Source organism: Paramormyrops kingsleyae, chromosome 1 (assembly GCF_048594095.1).
Source record: "Paramormyrops kingsleyae isolate MSU_618 chromosome 1, PKINGS_0.4, whole genome shotgun sequence".
NCBI lineage: Eukaryota > Metazoa > Chordata > Actinopteri > Osteoglossiformes > Mormyridae > Paramormyrops > Paramormyrops kingsleyae.
In genome coordinates this window covers 18431358-18448898 of record NC_132797.1, presented here as the reverse complement: position 1 = coordinate 18448898, position 17541 = coordinate 18431358, and the positions used below count along the sequence as shown (strand labels likewise).

General features: G+C 43.1%; 1 protein-coding gene across 4 annotated transcripts in view; it reads left to right on the top strand.

Annotated features, from left to right (window-relative positions):
• Positions 1-114: 114 nt before the first annotated feature.
• LOC111846999 (uncharacterized protein KIAA0930 homolog) overlaps positions 115-17541 on the top strand; it is a 52209-nt gene continuing 34782 nt past the window's right edge. For 2 of the 4 annotated variants that reach the window (XM_023817791.2, XM_023817790.2), the window contains exon 1: positions 1414-1894. In XM_023817791.2, the coding sequence (XP_023673559.1) occupies positions 1747-1894 (148 nt within the window). In that variant the 5' untranslated portion in view covers positions 1414-1746. Of the gene's footprint in view, positions 809-1345; positions 1390-1413; positions 1895-17541 lie in introns of those variants that run through there. The other 2 variants (XM_023817792.2, XM_023817793.2) reach the window with 2 other exon arrangements.

Below are 17541 nucleotides of genomic sequence, written 5' to 3'. Positions count from 1 at the left end.
AGCCTGTGTTTCTTATACAAGACTTTCACATCAGTACATTTCACCAGCTCAACTTACTGAACATCTGTCTTTTGATTTTCAGTAATTGAATCTCCAGGTTTGGCCTTTTAATTTGTATTCTTTGAGGCAGCATTGTTGCCTCACACCTCTGGGGTTAGAATCAAACACCTATCTGCCCTCTGTGCATGTTGAGTTTGCATGTTCTCCCCATCTTGCAGGTTTGCTTCTGCAGTCTGAATGCATACAGCTAGGCTGACTAACAGCTCTACATTGCGAAGAATTGATAGAAGTTACAGTTACTCATTTACAGTATCTGAAGGTTTTATCCAAAGCAACTTAGTCTAACACAGGACCTTTGCATTGTTAGTGCAGTGCTCTTCTTGTGAATGACAATGTATTGATCCCCGGAGGGGGCAGAGGTGTTGCTTCACCACACACTTTACAATAATGCAGGGATGTTCAAGAGCTGGGTGCACAAATAGTTGCAATGAGGTAAATCAGGTGTGTTAAATGAGGGGAAACCCAAAAATGTGCAGGGCTCGGCCCCCCAGGACTGGAGTTTGACATCCCTGCAATAATGTATACATACACTTTTCCCACAAATTTTATATATATATATATTAAATGACCTCCAACCCACAGTGGCTGACTTGCGCTGTACTTATGTACTGTACACGACCTTTATAAATGCATTTTTAACTGCTCCGATTTTTATGTGCCACAGGATTCAGCTACAGCCAGCAGCAGAGACACTAGGGAACAGATTAAATCTGAAGTAAACTGAAATAAGCCTGAACTGAAAAAAGACGTGAGACACTTAATTTTTTTCCCATGTTCTTCTCAAAACATTACCTGCTTTTCACTCTTCAGTTGTGTATTAATGTATATATTTCTAAATAAACACATATTCTAACAAACTGAAGTGTAAAGATAATGTGCAGTCATCTATCATGTTAGCAGGTGCATGTCATTTGTTCCGTAGCAATGCATCTTACTCTAAACATTCTGTTTAAAATGTTATTGCGACCATTATAATGCCGCTTATACCAGTATCATAAAGGCAATTAGTGGAAACCGTACACAGAATAAAGTAATTTAAATTGGAGTTTTTGGAATAAGTATTGGACCTTTGTGAAGCGCAGTGGATCCCCCGGGGCGATGTATCCCCGTTTGCATGGCAGGCATGGGGAAGGTCTTTGAAGCCTTTAAGGGCGTTTCACCTTTTACCTTTCCCACCTTTTACTTTTCACCTAAATGCGGGATCATAACCCGAAGACGCCTAGCCCTGTTTTAAGCGCGACCGGCGCTGAGCGTAAACCCTGTGTCTTTAAAGAGGGGCGTCCGGTACTGTCACGATGGCGGCCATTTAAGAGCTCGATAAGTCATTTGGTAAGCACAACATGTCATTTCGTGACCGTGGGAGACGGACGGTTCGTGATCGGACCGGTCCCGTCCCTTTTAAACGCTTCGCAGGAAGTGTGAGGGCTGCTCCCGGTGCGATGCCGGCTGATGTCGGAGGGCAGGCGGAAGCGGGTCACACTCTGCGCCTCTGAGGCTCGCTGCGGTGACAGCTGCACGGCCCGGATGGTATCACCACTCGGCCCGCAATAAATATTAGGAATTATTCTGCTGATCAGGAGGGAGGGGGATCTCCAGCGCCCCTCCCCTGCCGTCGACCTCCCACCAGCACGCACCCCACCCGGGCGATTTCTCCCTTTCCGGGACTGTCATGAGCTCAGTTTGGGAATGGCATCCTTTCAGAGTTACTGCAAGGCAGTCGGCACTGAAGAGGAGGAGGAAAACGGGGAGCTGGACCAGTCTCTGCAGCGGATGCTGAAGGCGATTGCCGACGAGAGAAACCGGCTGAGCGCCCGGCAGGAGATCAGTGCGATCGGTGAGTTTGTACCATGCTTTAAGACGGCTTTTCATGTAAGATATTCGGGAAATCAGAGCAATCGGTGAGTTTATAGCATGCTTTAAAACAGATTTTCAGGTCAGACGTACGTGAGATCGGCGGACTTAGTGACTTTATAGCATGCTTTACACATGCATTCACTCGCCAGTTAATTTTATTTTATTATTTTCAGCAAGAAATTTCTATAGCTCTGCCGATATATCATATGTCATCATATCTGTGACATTGACGGGGGTTCCCTTTAGCAAAGGCTATCTGTCCATCAAAGGTATCTTCCCATCCCTCTTTCATCTTAGTGCCGAGTGATACCAAGTGATACGCTCTGATTTAAAAGTAAACGATGGTTCGACGGTGAATAAATATTGTAACAAATTACAATGTTGTAACAAAGCCGGATTAGGAGGCATGTAGTGGGTCTTTTGCATTTAATTGGAGCGGCTGGCTGTGAAGCTCACAAAGGGGTTAAAGCAGGGAGCGCACCGTCCAGCCCCGTCTCACTAAGACGGATCGATTCATCAGTCCCATCAGCCGCACATATACACAGTCTGGAGACTCATTTCACATAAAGTGTTATACAAGTGTAATCATTAGATAAGCATAATCGCAGAAATATTTACAAGTTACGTGTGCGTATGTTGGAAGGAAAGTTCACCGTGGACTTGAACCTGCTAAGAAGTGAAATAATTAGGTGAAACACCTTTTCGTCATGTGAAGAAAGGCACTATTTTTCTCCAATACTTGAATATTGAGTACTTGCTAATAAAAACATACATCTATTCTATAATTTGATTGCATTTTCTCCGTTTCTTTTTGTCACATTGCTACGTGAAGGTAACACCTCGTATTATTCAGTTAAATGCAGCTAAACTGTATCAGTGGTAGAAAAAGTACTCGATTTTAATATTTAAGTAGAAGTACAGATACCACATCAAAATATTACTTAAGTAAAAGTCATCCAGCAAAATAAAGCCATATTTTTTTACTTTTACTCCAGTAAAAGTAAAAAATATATATGTTTTTTTAAAGTACTTAAGTAAAAAGTACATTAGGCCTGCATTTAAATTTATTGATCTTGCAAAAAGAAACTTGTCATTGTAAATTTTCTTAACACAGGAATATAGTATTGCAAGTTACAGTGCGACACAATAAGGAACATGCAGATTAGTGGAATCACATTTTTATTCCATTTGAAACGAAAGATGAATCTAGGAGTCGGGCGAGATTTAATAATGGTTTATAAACATTTCGCGAGGCGTTACTTTTAGACCTCTGCTAGCCGACTAAAACCATCGTCCTCTACCAGGGACAATGGCTGATCGTCCAATGCAATCGTCACAATTTTTTCAGTAGCCCAGTCTAGTGCTACTAACTTTCAATATTGATATAGTTTAGATATCAGACAGCAATTCTAGTATGTTAAACGATATATCGTGGATCTCTACATATTATTTGTTCCATCTTTATAAAGACAATATTTAATGCAAAATAATAATAATAATAATAATAATAATAATAATAATAATAATAATAATAATAATAATTATATATTGTGCAAAAAACGTCATGACCTCGATTCTGAAAGTCATGACCTCGATTCTGAGTGGAAGCATTGTGATTCATATCTTATCCAGAATCTTGCAGCCCTGGGTGAGTTTAGGTATTATTTATTTGGTAAGGATCAGTTCTGTCGGTTTCCGTTTGGCCAGCAGGTGTCGCTGGCCATTCCATACTTTTCTCTGTGTTTCTGTAGGTTTAGCACCCTTCTGTGTTCCTAGTGTGTTCCTCAGCTCCACGGGTACTTAAATCAGTGTATCACTATGGTTGTGGCTTTGATGCTAGCCTCAGCTATGTTGGAAATCTTAGTTATTAGTTTCCCCTGGTTTTTTACGTGCTTGTGTTTATTTATGTCTTTCTTGGTGCTAAATTTAGTTTTTGTTACTTCTTATGTAGCTTTCATGCCTTTTGTTTTGACCTCTCTTGGTCCCTTTTTGGGAAAAGTAAAAGTTATAGTTATAAGTAAAAAAAGTAAAAGTTATAAGTAAAAAAAGTAAAAGTTATAAGTAAAAAAAGTAAAAGTTATAAGCAAAAATTTAAAGTCCTGAAGTGCAAATCCCAAAACATAAACCTGCTTAAGTGCAGTAATGAAGTATTTGTACTTTGTTTCTTTACTCCATAGAACTGAATACATTTGACTGGGAAAGACACTTACAGCAATACTGATATCAAATCAATAAAATGGGTTTTATCACACCAGAAGCGACATTATTAGGCCTACACATGTTATGTGTTTCAGTCAGGCAATGTTCAAAAACTGCTTTTTAATTGAAAAGCTGCGATTATAAGCTTAATGTTCTGAATGATTTCACAGGCAGGCTTTCAAAAACACGTCCCAAGTTTGTAGTGGCTAAATATATTATTGTCATCATATCATCAATTTACCACATGAACGTAGCAGGTGTGTAAAAGTACAGGAGCAGTAAGAAGCTGTGTTTAAGCTGTATAATATTTATAAAATGGCAGGGATGTTCACTGTGGTTTCAGTTTCACAGTGGCTCTTTGTTCCTGCTGATAAAGACTCGCTTTCAAAGTGAAGTGCATGGTTTGATCTGTGTCAGCTCCCTCAGACAGGGCTCTTAAGACAGCGTGACTGCAGCCTCTTCCATCTGTGACTTTGGTGCGGGTATCGGGAGCTGCTGCGTGTCCTTGGTGTTTGACGCTGAGGTGCTCCCGCCCTTGAGCTTCTCCAGAGGGGATCTGCACCACCGGAGCCCCGTCGAGTCTGAGAGCTCGTCCTGTCTGTGCGTGTCAGTGGCTCTGTGCACAGTGGCTATGTACTTTGTCGAAAGACTGAAACATGTGTTTGGGAAAAAACCCTCTCAGACTGATGGGAATGCTGATGCTCAGAGGAGGGGGCAGGTTTTCATGGTTGGACCCGATAAGTAACATTCTGTGGGCGAAAGATGGGCAGCACCTTATTGCTATTCTTCCGCTTAAAATGTATTTGATGGAATTTACAAGCACTATGTACAGCAGTTTTACATATGAAGGTTTAATAGTGCAGAAAATCACACTAGCGATCAATACAAAGTCGCTTGTTCGCCAGTATTTTGTTGTTTAGTGGTTAATGAATTGGAGCTAAAAATACTTTGATTTACAAATACTGTTCTTGTTGATTGTAGCTACTTTCAGAGCTACATATCATGACCCACAGCATTCAGGTAAAAACACATTTATTAACTTTTACATTTCCATGTGATCCATCCAGTCATTCTAGAAAATGTGCATGTGAGTGTGGAATGAGTACAGCTTAGATAGCCGGACCAAATGACAGGACTGTCCAGGGAATAGAGTGCTGTCCTTTCTGACAGCACCAAATCGAGTTCAGCAAATAGTTTAACTCCACATTCCCACTCCAGGATCCCCTGTCACCCATTCTGGGTGAAAAAATGTCTTCAAGAGATCATCCTCTGTTTCTATAACACGAGAGGGTAGATGTTAGAAGGTGACGTGCTTTTGTCTTTTTTACCTTGAGTTCGTGAAGTCCCACAATTTTAGATTATCTTATTTAGCCGATGGTTTTATCCAAAGCCACATGTAGTTGAGCGGGCTGGGTCAGCCAGTCCCTGAATCAACTGGCACTAAGTGCCTCGCACAAGGGCCCGATGGTGAAACCACTCTGCCGACTGATGGGCACAGAATCCGAACCTGCAAAGCCACACCTGGGGCGCCGTGAAGGGGTGGAAGTTTGGACGATTCTTAGGGCCCCTGAGTGACTGGGGCCCTAAATAATTTGGGACATAATTGTACTGGGCTGGGTTAGGGGCCGAATATGATATTCTCTTAAGGGGCTTAAAATCTCTAGCAGCATCCCTGAGCCACACAGCCCCCTTATTTTACAGAGTGTAACATCTGCATGACCTTAGCACTAACCCCCTCCTATTGCAGAGATGCTGGCCTGAAGCTGAAGCTGTGTATTTGTAGTAAACTGTATAGAGGCCTCACTGTCTCTGGAGATGAGAGAGTCGGGTTCAGTCGCTTCCCACCACTGTGTGACACTGGATCCCAGGACCGTGCTTCGGCCCAGGAGTCTGTCATTCACCCAGGATGATTTGGTGTCAATGCAGTCGGCCCTTTCTTACTGCTTTAAAGGAGACCAAGGTTAGCAGCTGGCTATGCGGCACGCGGCAGGTCCATTTCGTTCACCCTTCTGCCTGAACAGTAGAGGCACATTTTTTAAGCATCTGTATTCCAGCATTTCACACTCGTCCTCTGTACCATGACAAATGGCTGTGTCTTACCCTGTTCTGTAATATTCTGATTATTAACTATCTCTCTATGCACCAGCACATTTTCTAGTAGCGACTGGGGTTTCTTTATTTTTCCTACTTCCTGTACACACCTTCCATTTCCTCACACATTCCAGCTGCAGACCCACCCTCTTACTCAGGTGTGTTTCGTTTACAGAGTTAAACTGTCAACTGTACAGTATAACACTGCAAGGAATGCCGGTATTAGCTTGATGGCTAATGCTAAATTTAGCTCTTCTGCGGGAAGGTTTAATGGAGGCTGCTACCACCGGCCCCAGCACAGACAGAATTACGATATATTTAATACGGCACGAAAGATGAGCATGTATTGAGCAAGAACTCCTGGGTGAAAGTTACTGTCTTTCCGAATCACTCGGCGACTTGCGGCTTTTTAAACACTTTGGCTTGTCAGCCCCTTGACTGTAAATTAATGGGCTGTTAATAGCCAGCTGATGGGCTATTAACACCCGGGCCAGGTGGAGGGCTGCGGTCTGTACGCAGAATGGGACACATATTCATAGTAAACAATGCACAGTGTAAAACCTGTCCCTTCAGGGCAGTGTGATGATGTTACTGTGTGTCTTCTAGGTGGACTTGCTTGGTACATACACTGCTAGCTTAATCTCTGCTGTGCTTACATTCCATCCTATAAAAACATGCAGGCTGTGCATGAATCTTTGATGAACTTCCATGATATTTTTATGGGAGGGAAGAAGATTCAGATGAAATGCTTGTGCATTGTGGTTTCTCCTACTCTGGTCTCACACTGCTGCTCAGTCGTTTCCCAGTTTGGGTGCTGGTTAATTACCCGTAGACCAACGATTTCAGTACTTTCATCCCAGCCCACCAGTCAGCAAATATGCTGAGGAGGACTCCCTTCCCGGCTGGTGAGATTTTCCGCTGTGATTTGGTATCTTGCTGGAGTATTTTCTTTGTAGAAGTAGCTCTTACTGTAAGAAAATGTTGGAGACCACTGCTGTAGACCCTGTGACTATGCTGAAGGTACCCAGAGTTCTCTAGGATGGTCTGGGGTCTAAGCGGCAACAGGAGTACCGGGGTGGAGGGGGGGGGGTTAGTTTTCGCTTTGAAAGGTGCTGGGGGTGCTTCCTGCTTTCCGTAGCCTGTTGATGTTGGCCTTGATGTCCTTGAAGAATTCCACCACTGCACCTCTACTTCAGCTGCTCCTGTTATTTATCTGGCCCATGGTTCAACCTTCCCAAACTGTCAGAGGGGTCCTGCCTGGCACTTAGAGTCACCCCGATGGTCAGGTTGCCAGTCTTCGGTCCGAGATGGATCTGGATCTCCTCTCTTTTCTGGTCACTGAACTAAGCATGGGCTGCCATAGCTTTAGCTTTTCTCTTAGTCTATGTCCATACAGCTACATTTTCTTTTAAAAATATACACATACAATAGTCTGCTTTTCTGCTTCTCTTTGTCATTGCTGCTCCTTGTAAATACAAGTCGCAAATAAATGACACCTGGGTAGGTGACTCTTCCTCTTCCCCATGTGGGTTCGCCTGGAATTCAAATGGGGTCCCCTGAAATGTCTAGTAATTGATAAAAAAAATTACTGTTAATTTTTTTTTCCCACTAGTTATTATTCTTTTAAAAATTATGATTAAAACACCACGTACAATCTTAAAGAACTGTATTCTTTCACGTTAATAAATATCAATAAATATAGATGAGTTCAAATAAAATGATCGCGATCACCTTCAGCCTTGTAAAGACAAGCTCGCCTCACTGTGCATGTGATCAGGGAAAATACAATGTGACTTTGTGCACTAATCTGCCTACTCTGTATTTGCAACACAGTATAAGAAACATGATCAAAAACTAATTCTAGAAAAGAAAATGTCTATGGGGTCACCAGAAATATGTGATGTGAAAATGGGGTCACAGGCCAAAAAAGGCTGGGAACCAGTGGAGTCAGCAAAGATAAGCTAAAAGCTGTGTTACATACATTTTGCTCTTTTCAGTGCGGATGGAAATACTTTTATAAACAATGTGAAGAAGCCTGTGTGGACGCTGATTGTTTACGTTTCAAAACATCAACGAAGCAGTGTGGACGCAGCCTTAAATTTATCTTATTAACTTCTGGGAGGCTTTAATAATAATAATAATACATTTTATTTATAATGCACTTTTCATTAAAACAAATCTCAAAGTGCTACAAAAGTAAAATCAGCACATAAAACACATAAAATCAGCAATAAAATGCTCGTTTAAAAAGGTTGGTCTTTAGGCCACATTTAAAAGTGGTTACATTCTGTGGTGCCCTAAGATGCTCTGGGAGGGCATTCCAAAGACCAGGGGCAGCAGAGCAAAAGGCCCGATCCCCCATTGTGCGGAGTTTTGTCCTTTGAGTTTTAAGAAGGTAGGTTGAGGAGGAGCGGAGGGAACGTACGGATGTCTGAGGAGTGAGAAGATCCTTGAGGTATATAGGGGCAGTTCCGTGGAGAAATTGGTGGGTGAACCTTTACATGCCCTCTGGGAGTCTAGAGCGACTTGCCTCTTGGAATCATCCGCTAGGGGGCGTCTCTGAGCAGTGTGTGGGAGTGAAGCCCAAAGCGAGGCGTCCTCTGCTAGGCAGAGGAGTGAGCAGTGTCACCTTTCTGCCTTTCTATCCTCTCTCTGTGCAATCAGGGTGCTTAGGCCTGGTTTTGGGGGCAGGGGGTGGGGGGGTTTTATGAAGATGTCTTCAGACTTGCTTTTTCGCATCCCCTGCTAGAACCAGCTGGGCTCAGCGACTTCTCATAAACCTGCTGTCAGAAGGGGACTCCTGGGGGCGAGTGAGGTCACACCGACATCTTCCTCTCTCTTTCTTTCTCTCTCTCTCTCTCTCTCTCTCTCTCTCACACACACACACACGCATAGACACACACAGACTCATTTCTCCACTCTGATGACTCTGCAAGCCCTGAGCTTCATCCTGGTTCCGCTGAAGTGGAAGTATTGATCGAAAGCACGAAAATCTCCTGCCGACAACTGAAGCGGCATGGTGCTGCTGTCCAGGGTCATGGGTTCAAATCCCCTCTCTGACCTGTTTTTGCGTGTGTGGGTTTCCTCCCGCAGCTGAAATACATGCAGTTAGCTGACATTTCTAAAAATGATAGAATTGTTGGTGGTGTTTGGGCATGCTCTACACTACACTGGCATCCCATCCAGGGTGTTCCCCCTGCCTTGTGCCCAATTCTACCAGGATCCCCTCCCCTCACAGTCCTATACTGGATAAAAGATTGGAAGATCAATGGATGAAGCTGCTTTAACGAATGCAATGAATTGTTGTAGTTGAATCCCTCAAAAGGACTGACAGTGATTAACTTATGTTAGCACCCAGACCATATACATGGAGACCCCGACTAACAGGACTGTTAATGTCTACTACAGAACATTCAGCTTTTTTTATGGTGGATCCATAGCCTTTATCCGTGTCTGTCAGATGCAGGTGTGAGCTTCCCATTCCTTAACACTCACTTCCTGCCAGCTGAGCCTGAGTCATCCTCCAGCCTGCTCTCTATCATCCTGGGACGGATTTCTGGAAAGCTCCCATTGCTCCAGAGCTTCCAAAATTAGCATAATTGATTGGTGAACATCGCTTTGGATGGACTTGTCGCAGAGAGCTTGGACCCCTGTGACTCTTGCTTGACAGAAAACATGCTGAGCCTTAAAACTGTGAGTGTCTCATCCCTCCTCACCATCAACACTGCTGGCTTGTGGCACCAGATTCTGCAGTTTGGGTCCCGTTGGGCTGAAGAGCTCTGTGCTGTACTTGTGGAGATGCGGTCAGGCCCCAAAGGCTTCTTTACCAGCTGAGTGTGGGTCCAAATAGAGGGCTGACACAAACCGTCCATAGGGGGCGTTAGGATTAAAGCGCTGTGACCTGTTTTTCCAGGCATTGGAAATAAAGGCCACAGACAGAAAACCTGTCAGGTTGAGCTGTCTGTATGAACAGACGCATCCTCATTCATCCAAAGGTCAAACAGAGGATTGTGCCATGTCACCGCTTGGGGAGGGAGGCGGTGCAGGAGTTAGTGTCATAATTTATATTCTTCATGTGCTCAACAAACTGGGGCAAACAAAATGCCATTTCCAGGTCACAGACAAGAATCAGAAAAGCCCGGTCTACCCTCTTCTCTGTTTCTAAACATATTACACATATTTGGCCATTTTAATAGCCTGCACATTAGCTCGTTAGCCAAACTGCCCACAGGATAACTGTCTGGTGGTGGTAGAGTGGAGCAGCCCCTCTGGCTCTCGGCCACATGGTACATCCCAAGAGGCAGGCGTCATGGTGTGCAGCCATTTTTCTTTTGTTTTACTCCAATGGCATTCATGGATAACATGTGCAATATGTGAAATAAGAACTTTTTGATATGAATTATAAGCCAGCTTCTTAGCAGGGGAGAGACGTACGTAACATATTTTCCTGGGTCAACAGTGGCACATTTTCTGCTGACTAATTTCTCATTATATTCACAGTCTTTGTAAAACCCAATCAGTAATTACGAGGCTGTCATTTTGACCTGCATTGTAAATGCATATATTCATGAGTCATAACTGGGCATACTGCTGTTTTTATTGAAGTCTTCATTGTTCACTGGGCTCTGGAAAATGGGTCAGGAACACTCAGGGCTGGTGTGGGGTGTGATGTCATAGGATCCATGATGGGTTGGGTGGAACCACCAAAAAGGTCTCTTGCTTGGTGAGGACCCTCCCTACCTTCATGGTAGCCAGGGAGGAGTGTAGGAAAGTGTGTCGAATTAGCGGATGCAGTGAGTCAACATGGGTGGTGCTGTTGAAGTGTTAGTTTAACAGGTCTCACGTTCTGTCCAGGTGCATGCAGGATTTGGTGTCAATTGCTGGATTAGATGTAATATGTAAATCATTCATTACTAATTGAACGGTCCTGTGGCTCAGTTCAAATCCCAGCCTGCTCTCCACGTGTGGGAATGTTCTCCCCATGTGGTGCTGTGCTTATCTGGATACTCCAGTTTCGTAATGCTGTCCAAAGACATGTGGACTGGGGAACAGGCATCTTCAGTTTGCCCTTATTGGTTATGGCTGTGAGCATGTACCCTGCAGTGGATTGGCTACCTATCCAGGGTGACCTGGCATAGGCTCTGGGTCCCCCCGTGACCTTGTACGCGATAGCCAGTTATGGAACATGGTTGGATGAGTTACTAACATGACTGTATGTCTTGCTTCATGCAGGGCTATGGATAGATCCCTCTCTCAAGGGGGTTTGGGGGAGGTAACAGGAACTTGGGAAATGAGAGAGAGCACAGCGAAAACAAAGCCAATCTAAGGCCATGGGGCACCAGTGTGATTCCTGGGGAGTGAGCTATCACACATTTATGTCCTTTTATGGGATTGGGAACTAGGAAGAAGGTAAGTGAATGAGTGAGTTTAGCACCCGACCAGCCAAAAATTAAATCGATACAAAGACAACTCACCTTGGATCCTGCTGCTGAACAGAGTGTCAGGTTCTCCTGAGGGTTTGAGTCTGCAGGGTGGAAGGGGGGGGGGGGGGGGGGACTGGCTCGCATACAGTCTCCTACTGCTCCTACTATAGTGCTTATTCCGTCCTGCCAGGGAATAGGAACAGCTCCATTGAAAGTTACTCGTGGCTTGGCTCTATAGCATCAGCGCTACCATTCCCTTCCTAATTGTTTTCTTTGTTCAGTGCTGCCCCTGGAAGCTTGGTTTATTGTAATGTTAATATTAATTTTACTGGAATCCCATCTTCGTGACCATGATCAGGAACAGTAGTTGGAGGATGGATGGATGGATGGATGGATAAATGGATAGTAAGATGTCTTTCTTTCCTCTTCTTTGCTGCTCCTTGAGTCTCCCCTCCACCGGTCTGGCCATGAGGCTCCGCATCCCGGGAAGTGACTCAGTAGTCTGGGCAAATGTTTGCATCCCGAGAAATGCCTCCCGCAGGGCTGCCTGCTCTGTAACACCCTGCATTATGTTTCATCTTCATATGCCGCCCCCATCCTGTTAGACAGTGCAATACCAGCCAAATTAGCAAAGCATGGATGTGCCTATTATTAATTCATCTGATTGATTTGATGCTGCCTGCAATATGACAGCGTGCTTGGTACACTATCACAGAGTGCTTGGTATACTATCACAGCGTGCTTGGTATACTATCACAGAGTGCTTGGTATACTATCACAGCATGCTTTGTATACTATCACAGTGTGCTTGGTATACTATCATAGCATGCTTGGTATACTATCACAGTGTGCTTGGTATACTATCACAGCGTGCTTGTACACTATCACACCGTGCTTGCCACATTATCACAGAGTGCTTGGTACACTATCACCAAGCCTTGATACACTATCACTGTGTGCTTAGTACACTGTCACCATGTGCTTGGTACACTATCACTGTGTGTTTAGCACACTATCACGGAGTGCTTGGTGCACTGTAGCCACATGCTTGGTACACTATCATGTGGTGCTGCATTAACTATTATAATGAGTTTGGTATACTATCTCTGTATGTTTGGTGCACTATAATGGTATGCTGCATTCACTATCACAATGTGTTTAGTACACTGTCATGGTGTGGCATGTTCAGCAACTCATGGCGTGCTTGGTACATACCTGTAATCGGGCATGCTTGGTACACTATCATGGTGTGCTTGTTACACAATTTTGGTGTGCTTGGTACACTATCATGGTGCACTTGGTGCACAATTGTGGCATGCTTGGTACTCCATCATGGTGCATTTGGTACACTATCATGGTGCATTTGGTACACTATCATCGTGTGCTTGGTACACAATCGTGGCATGCTTGGTACACTATCATTGTGTGCTTGGTGCACTGTCACATTCACATTAGTATTAGTTTAGGCCTATTTTGAGTCACGTGCATTCATGGTGTGTGAATATGTGTGCCCCTTGTAGGTTGAGAAGGAAAAAGGCAATTAAAGATGTTCCTACCCAAGGCCATGAGGAATACTGGTGCCAGTCCCTACCATTATTAACTTGTCATGGGTTGGCAGTGTCCCTGACAAACACAGCTAAAATGAGCACTCTCAGAATGCATATACACATTTTGCATTCTGTTGTGGTGTTTATTTAAAATGAATATTTTGGTTAGTTCATCTGAATCTGCTCCTTGAATCATTTGGAAGGCACAAGTTAGATAAGCATCCCAGCATTTTCAAAGTGGTGAAACAAAATAAGAAACAGGAGCAGGTTACTGAAAAAAAACAAACTTTGTTTCTGCCACTTCACAGCGTGCTTGGTATACTGTCTTGATGTGCTGGGTTGACTGTCACAGTGTGCCTGGTGCACTATTGCAGTGTGTTTGGTAGGTTATACTATCGTCTCGTGTTTGGTATACTAGAAGGAAAAAATCCCTTCCAGTTGTTTCAGTTTCACACTGTATGCCAGCTGTTCATGTGGAGTAACTGTCATATTGCAGGAGAACAGATCAGAAATTTTAGTGCGTGCGACCAGCTGCTGGTACAGTGCTAGCCTTGGCACCGGGTTAGCATTGATTATAAAACCCAATGCACATATTCAAAATTCAATTGCTGGGTACAGCCTGCCGATAGGAAAATCCTGCTTTATTCCTGCAGGATCTATGGTCTTACAGCACTTAGAAGTGAGAGGAACTCAGGAAGTGTTTTAATGCATGCTTTTGTGGTCACTATCCAACTTTCTGCATTTATAAATTGAACATCATCAGCCATTCAGAGATACATGTATATTTTGATAGTGAATTTGTCCTTAAGGACATTGCTCAGCAGTATATTAGTCTGACCAGACCAGCAATTTGGCTGTTTTTAGTAAGAGAACTGCGTTGTCTTCATAATCACTATTTTCTTAAGTGAACCTAGTTGTAAATGTCACTTTCAGTTAAGAAAAACAATGTGGAGGTTCACTGTTGCAAACAAACAGCCTGAACATTTCTGTTCTTGGTTTCATGCGTTTTATAATACCCTAAGGGAGTGATCTGTGTGGAAAGATGTAGCCATGTCTTCATTGTTAGAGAAATTAACCTTTTTCAGAGTGCCCTTCTCATTTCTGTGAACCAATAGGAAGCGGGTACGTGGGTACCCTTCATCTGATTGGTGTTTGGTGATACTAAGCTGCAGAGCTCGGGCTGCACATTTTGTAACGGTTTCCCAGACCTGGTCCTCACAACACAATGTGGATGCTGGATTATTGTCTGCTGAGCTCTTAATTAAATAGGCTTGACTGAGACAAATCACTCACATTTTAATTAAATTCATGTTAAATCAAATGCACTGTCTGAATACTCACATTAATTTTGCACTAAACTGCTTTTTTTGTTAGGTTAATTATAAAAGTGAAAAATAACCAGATGTTTCTAAATATTTTCAGTTTTGCTTCATTGTTAATTGTTTTTTTTTTCATCAATCACTGATTATTTATAACTCTTCCACAATTAACTTGATTAAATAAGATGCCAAATATGTTTTGACTACAATTATCACACAAAAGGAAGGCATTTTATTTGCAAAAATTATTGTAACTGGATTTTAGTTTTGCTAACCATGTCCAACAGCAATGTGTTTTATTTAGGGCTGTCAAAATTAACGGGTTAACGCAGATTAATCCATCATCATGATTAATCTGATTAAAATTTTTAACGCAATTAACCCATCTGCAGCGCAGAATGACTCAAAATCCCTGAAATGTCTCTGTCAACCCATTTCGGGCAGTTTTGGTGTGTTCCATTTGCCCTCAGAACTTGTATTCCAAGTCGGAATCCAGAGTTTCGAAGCCGGAAGTGACGACATGCGCGCTCCCGTTTCTCAGAGAGCCGAGAAATATCTCGGAGCAGCACAGAGGATCCCGAGTTCAGAATCCAAGATGGCTGCGCCCTTTATCTACAGAAGGGAAAGTTGTAGTTTTACCCTGTTTGAGCACTGCTTCTCATTTGTGGCTCATTAAATCGGTCGCACACACTATACCGTCCAACTTATCTGTGGACGTGTTGCTACGGAGTTTTATACGTAAAGCACCGCACGTAATGTGTTATCAACTGATATTGCTAACAATGGCAATTAACCGGGCTAGAATTGGATTTCATGATTAGTCGGATTATTTCTCGGATTTACGGTAGTTCGGGCTAACTGTAAGTGAACGAAGATAAAGACCATTTAAACTGAGGTACCCTAAATCCGACAAGTTGTCCGGCTAAGCAAAAAATCTTGCTTTTTGATATGGGTCCATGGTATTGCACTTCTGTAGCATATGGAATGCATCCGACTCGTGTTCAAGATGTTCAATAAACATGTTAAGTGCATATATATTCCCTTTTTTCTTGAGTCTGTTTGCTCATGCAAAATGAAATGTGATTAATATAGATTAAAAATGAATGAATTTTAATCGTGATTAATCGAAATTAATCCACAGCAACCCTGTGATTAATCTGATAAAAAATTTTAATCGTTTGACAGCACTAGTTTTATTACATATAAATCCAGCCTGATGAATTCAAAGATCACATGGACTGAAAACCAGGTGACACGGTGTCAGGACCCGTCCTTGCTCTTTTCTGTTCTGTCTTGTTTTCCCATTTGGCCAGCAGGTGTCACTGATCATCCTGTTGCCTCCTCAGTCTTGTAGCCCCTTAGTTACTCGTGTGTTCTGCTGCTCCCTGGGCTGCCGTCTGGCTGAAAAGGCTGAGTGTATGGCAAAGAACTGACCCTCTCCTACAGACATGTGTTTGAGGCTGGCAGGAGATCACCCTCAACTCTGTTGGATATTTTGAGTTTTATTCCCCAAAGTGATTTTGTTATAATAAATCCTGTCATGGTGTGCTTGGTGCACTGCTGAGAGCTGCTACGTGGATCTTCCCTCCTTCTTCATGTCCCGCCGTAACACAGGGTCTACATAGAGGACCTTGGTTAAAAAACACTGATCTATAAGACACTTACAATCAATGTAATTATGGTTGCTGCATCACAGAGACACATTGCTCAGCCCCCGTGGCTCAGGGTGCTATGGGCGTATGGTTGTGCTGATGAAGCTGCTGTCAGCCTGGGCAGTGTCACCTGGCGTGGCCGGAAAGTAATGAGCTTGTCCTAATGAGTCTGCTCGATTTAGGCTGATATTCTCAGTGGGTGCAGTGAGCCTGGGTAGTGTGCATTGAGGATGAGGTGTTGCTGCTGGAAGATGGCTTGGAAATTGATTCTCAAACTAATCTCCAGGGCATATATGCACAGACACTGAGCCCTCACATTGTCACACACATAGGCTTTATAATTCTATCTTTGTGGGGACTCTCCATTCATTTTTACGAGGAAAACTTTAATCCAAACATGACGACCTTATCCCCGACTCAGCCCTAACCTTAACCATAAGTAATCAGACAAAATACAAGTGTTTTAGCATTTTTAGTTTTTTGTTTGCATTAACAGATCTTTGTAGGGACCTGGAAACTGGTCCTCACAATGTAAAAAAACAGGTTAATTTGGTCCCCACAATGTAATATAAACATTATACACACACACACAGCCTGTACACTGCACATTTCTAGGGCTGCCTGTATCAAATACACAGCTGGTACACTGCACATCTCCAAGGCTGCTGTCTCACACACAGACTGTGCACTGCACATCTCCTGGGATGATGTCTCACACACAGAGCCTGTATACTGCAGATCTTCAGGGCTATAGTACCTGACTCACACACACAGCCGGAATACTGCTCAGTTCCAAGGCTACCAGTGTCACACACACCACTGGTACACTGCATATCTCTGAGGCTGCCTGTCTCACACACAGCCTGTGCACTGCACATCTCCAGGGCTGCCTGTGTCACACACACAGTCTGTACAATCAGCGTACAATCTGTATAAACTAGGTTGCAGTATAGACACATAGCATAGATGCTTTCTTCTCAGACACCTATAAGGGAGCAACAATTTAAAGGTTTCAAACATAAAATTATGGCTAATAAATTATTATTATTTTGTTTAAATTAAATATCAATTTTAATACACATACATTTTAATGCAAAAATGTTAAAACTGTATATTATATGAATGTCTTGAAAATATATTCACATTAAAGAGGTTTCATGCAATAATGTTAGGCATGCTATGTGTTAATTAAAGGATTTTTAAAATCATCCACTCGTACATAACAATATGCATGTCATTTCATTTGCTGCCTGATAAGGAAATTAAGTGTAGATGTAATGATGCAGGGGTATAGGAACCAGGGGGGGTGGGGGTCGGGGTGCTCCCCAGTATTTAATTTGGCTTAATTTGTTCCTCCTGAAATATAGAACATTTCAATTATTTAGCTGTCACTGAA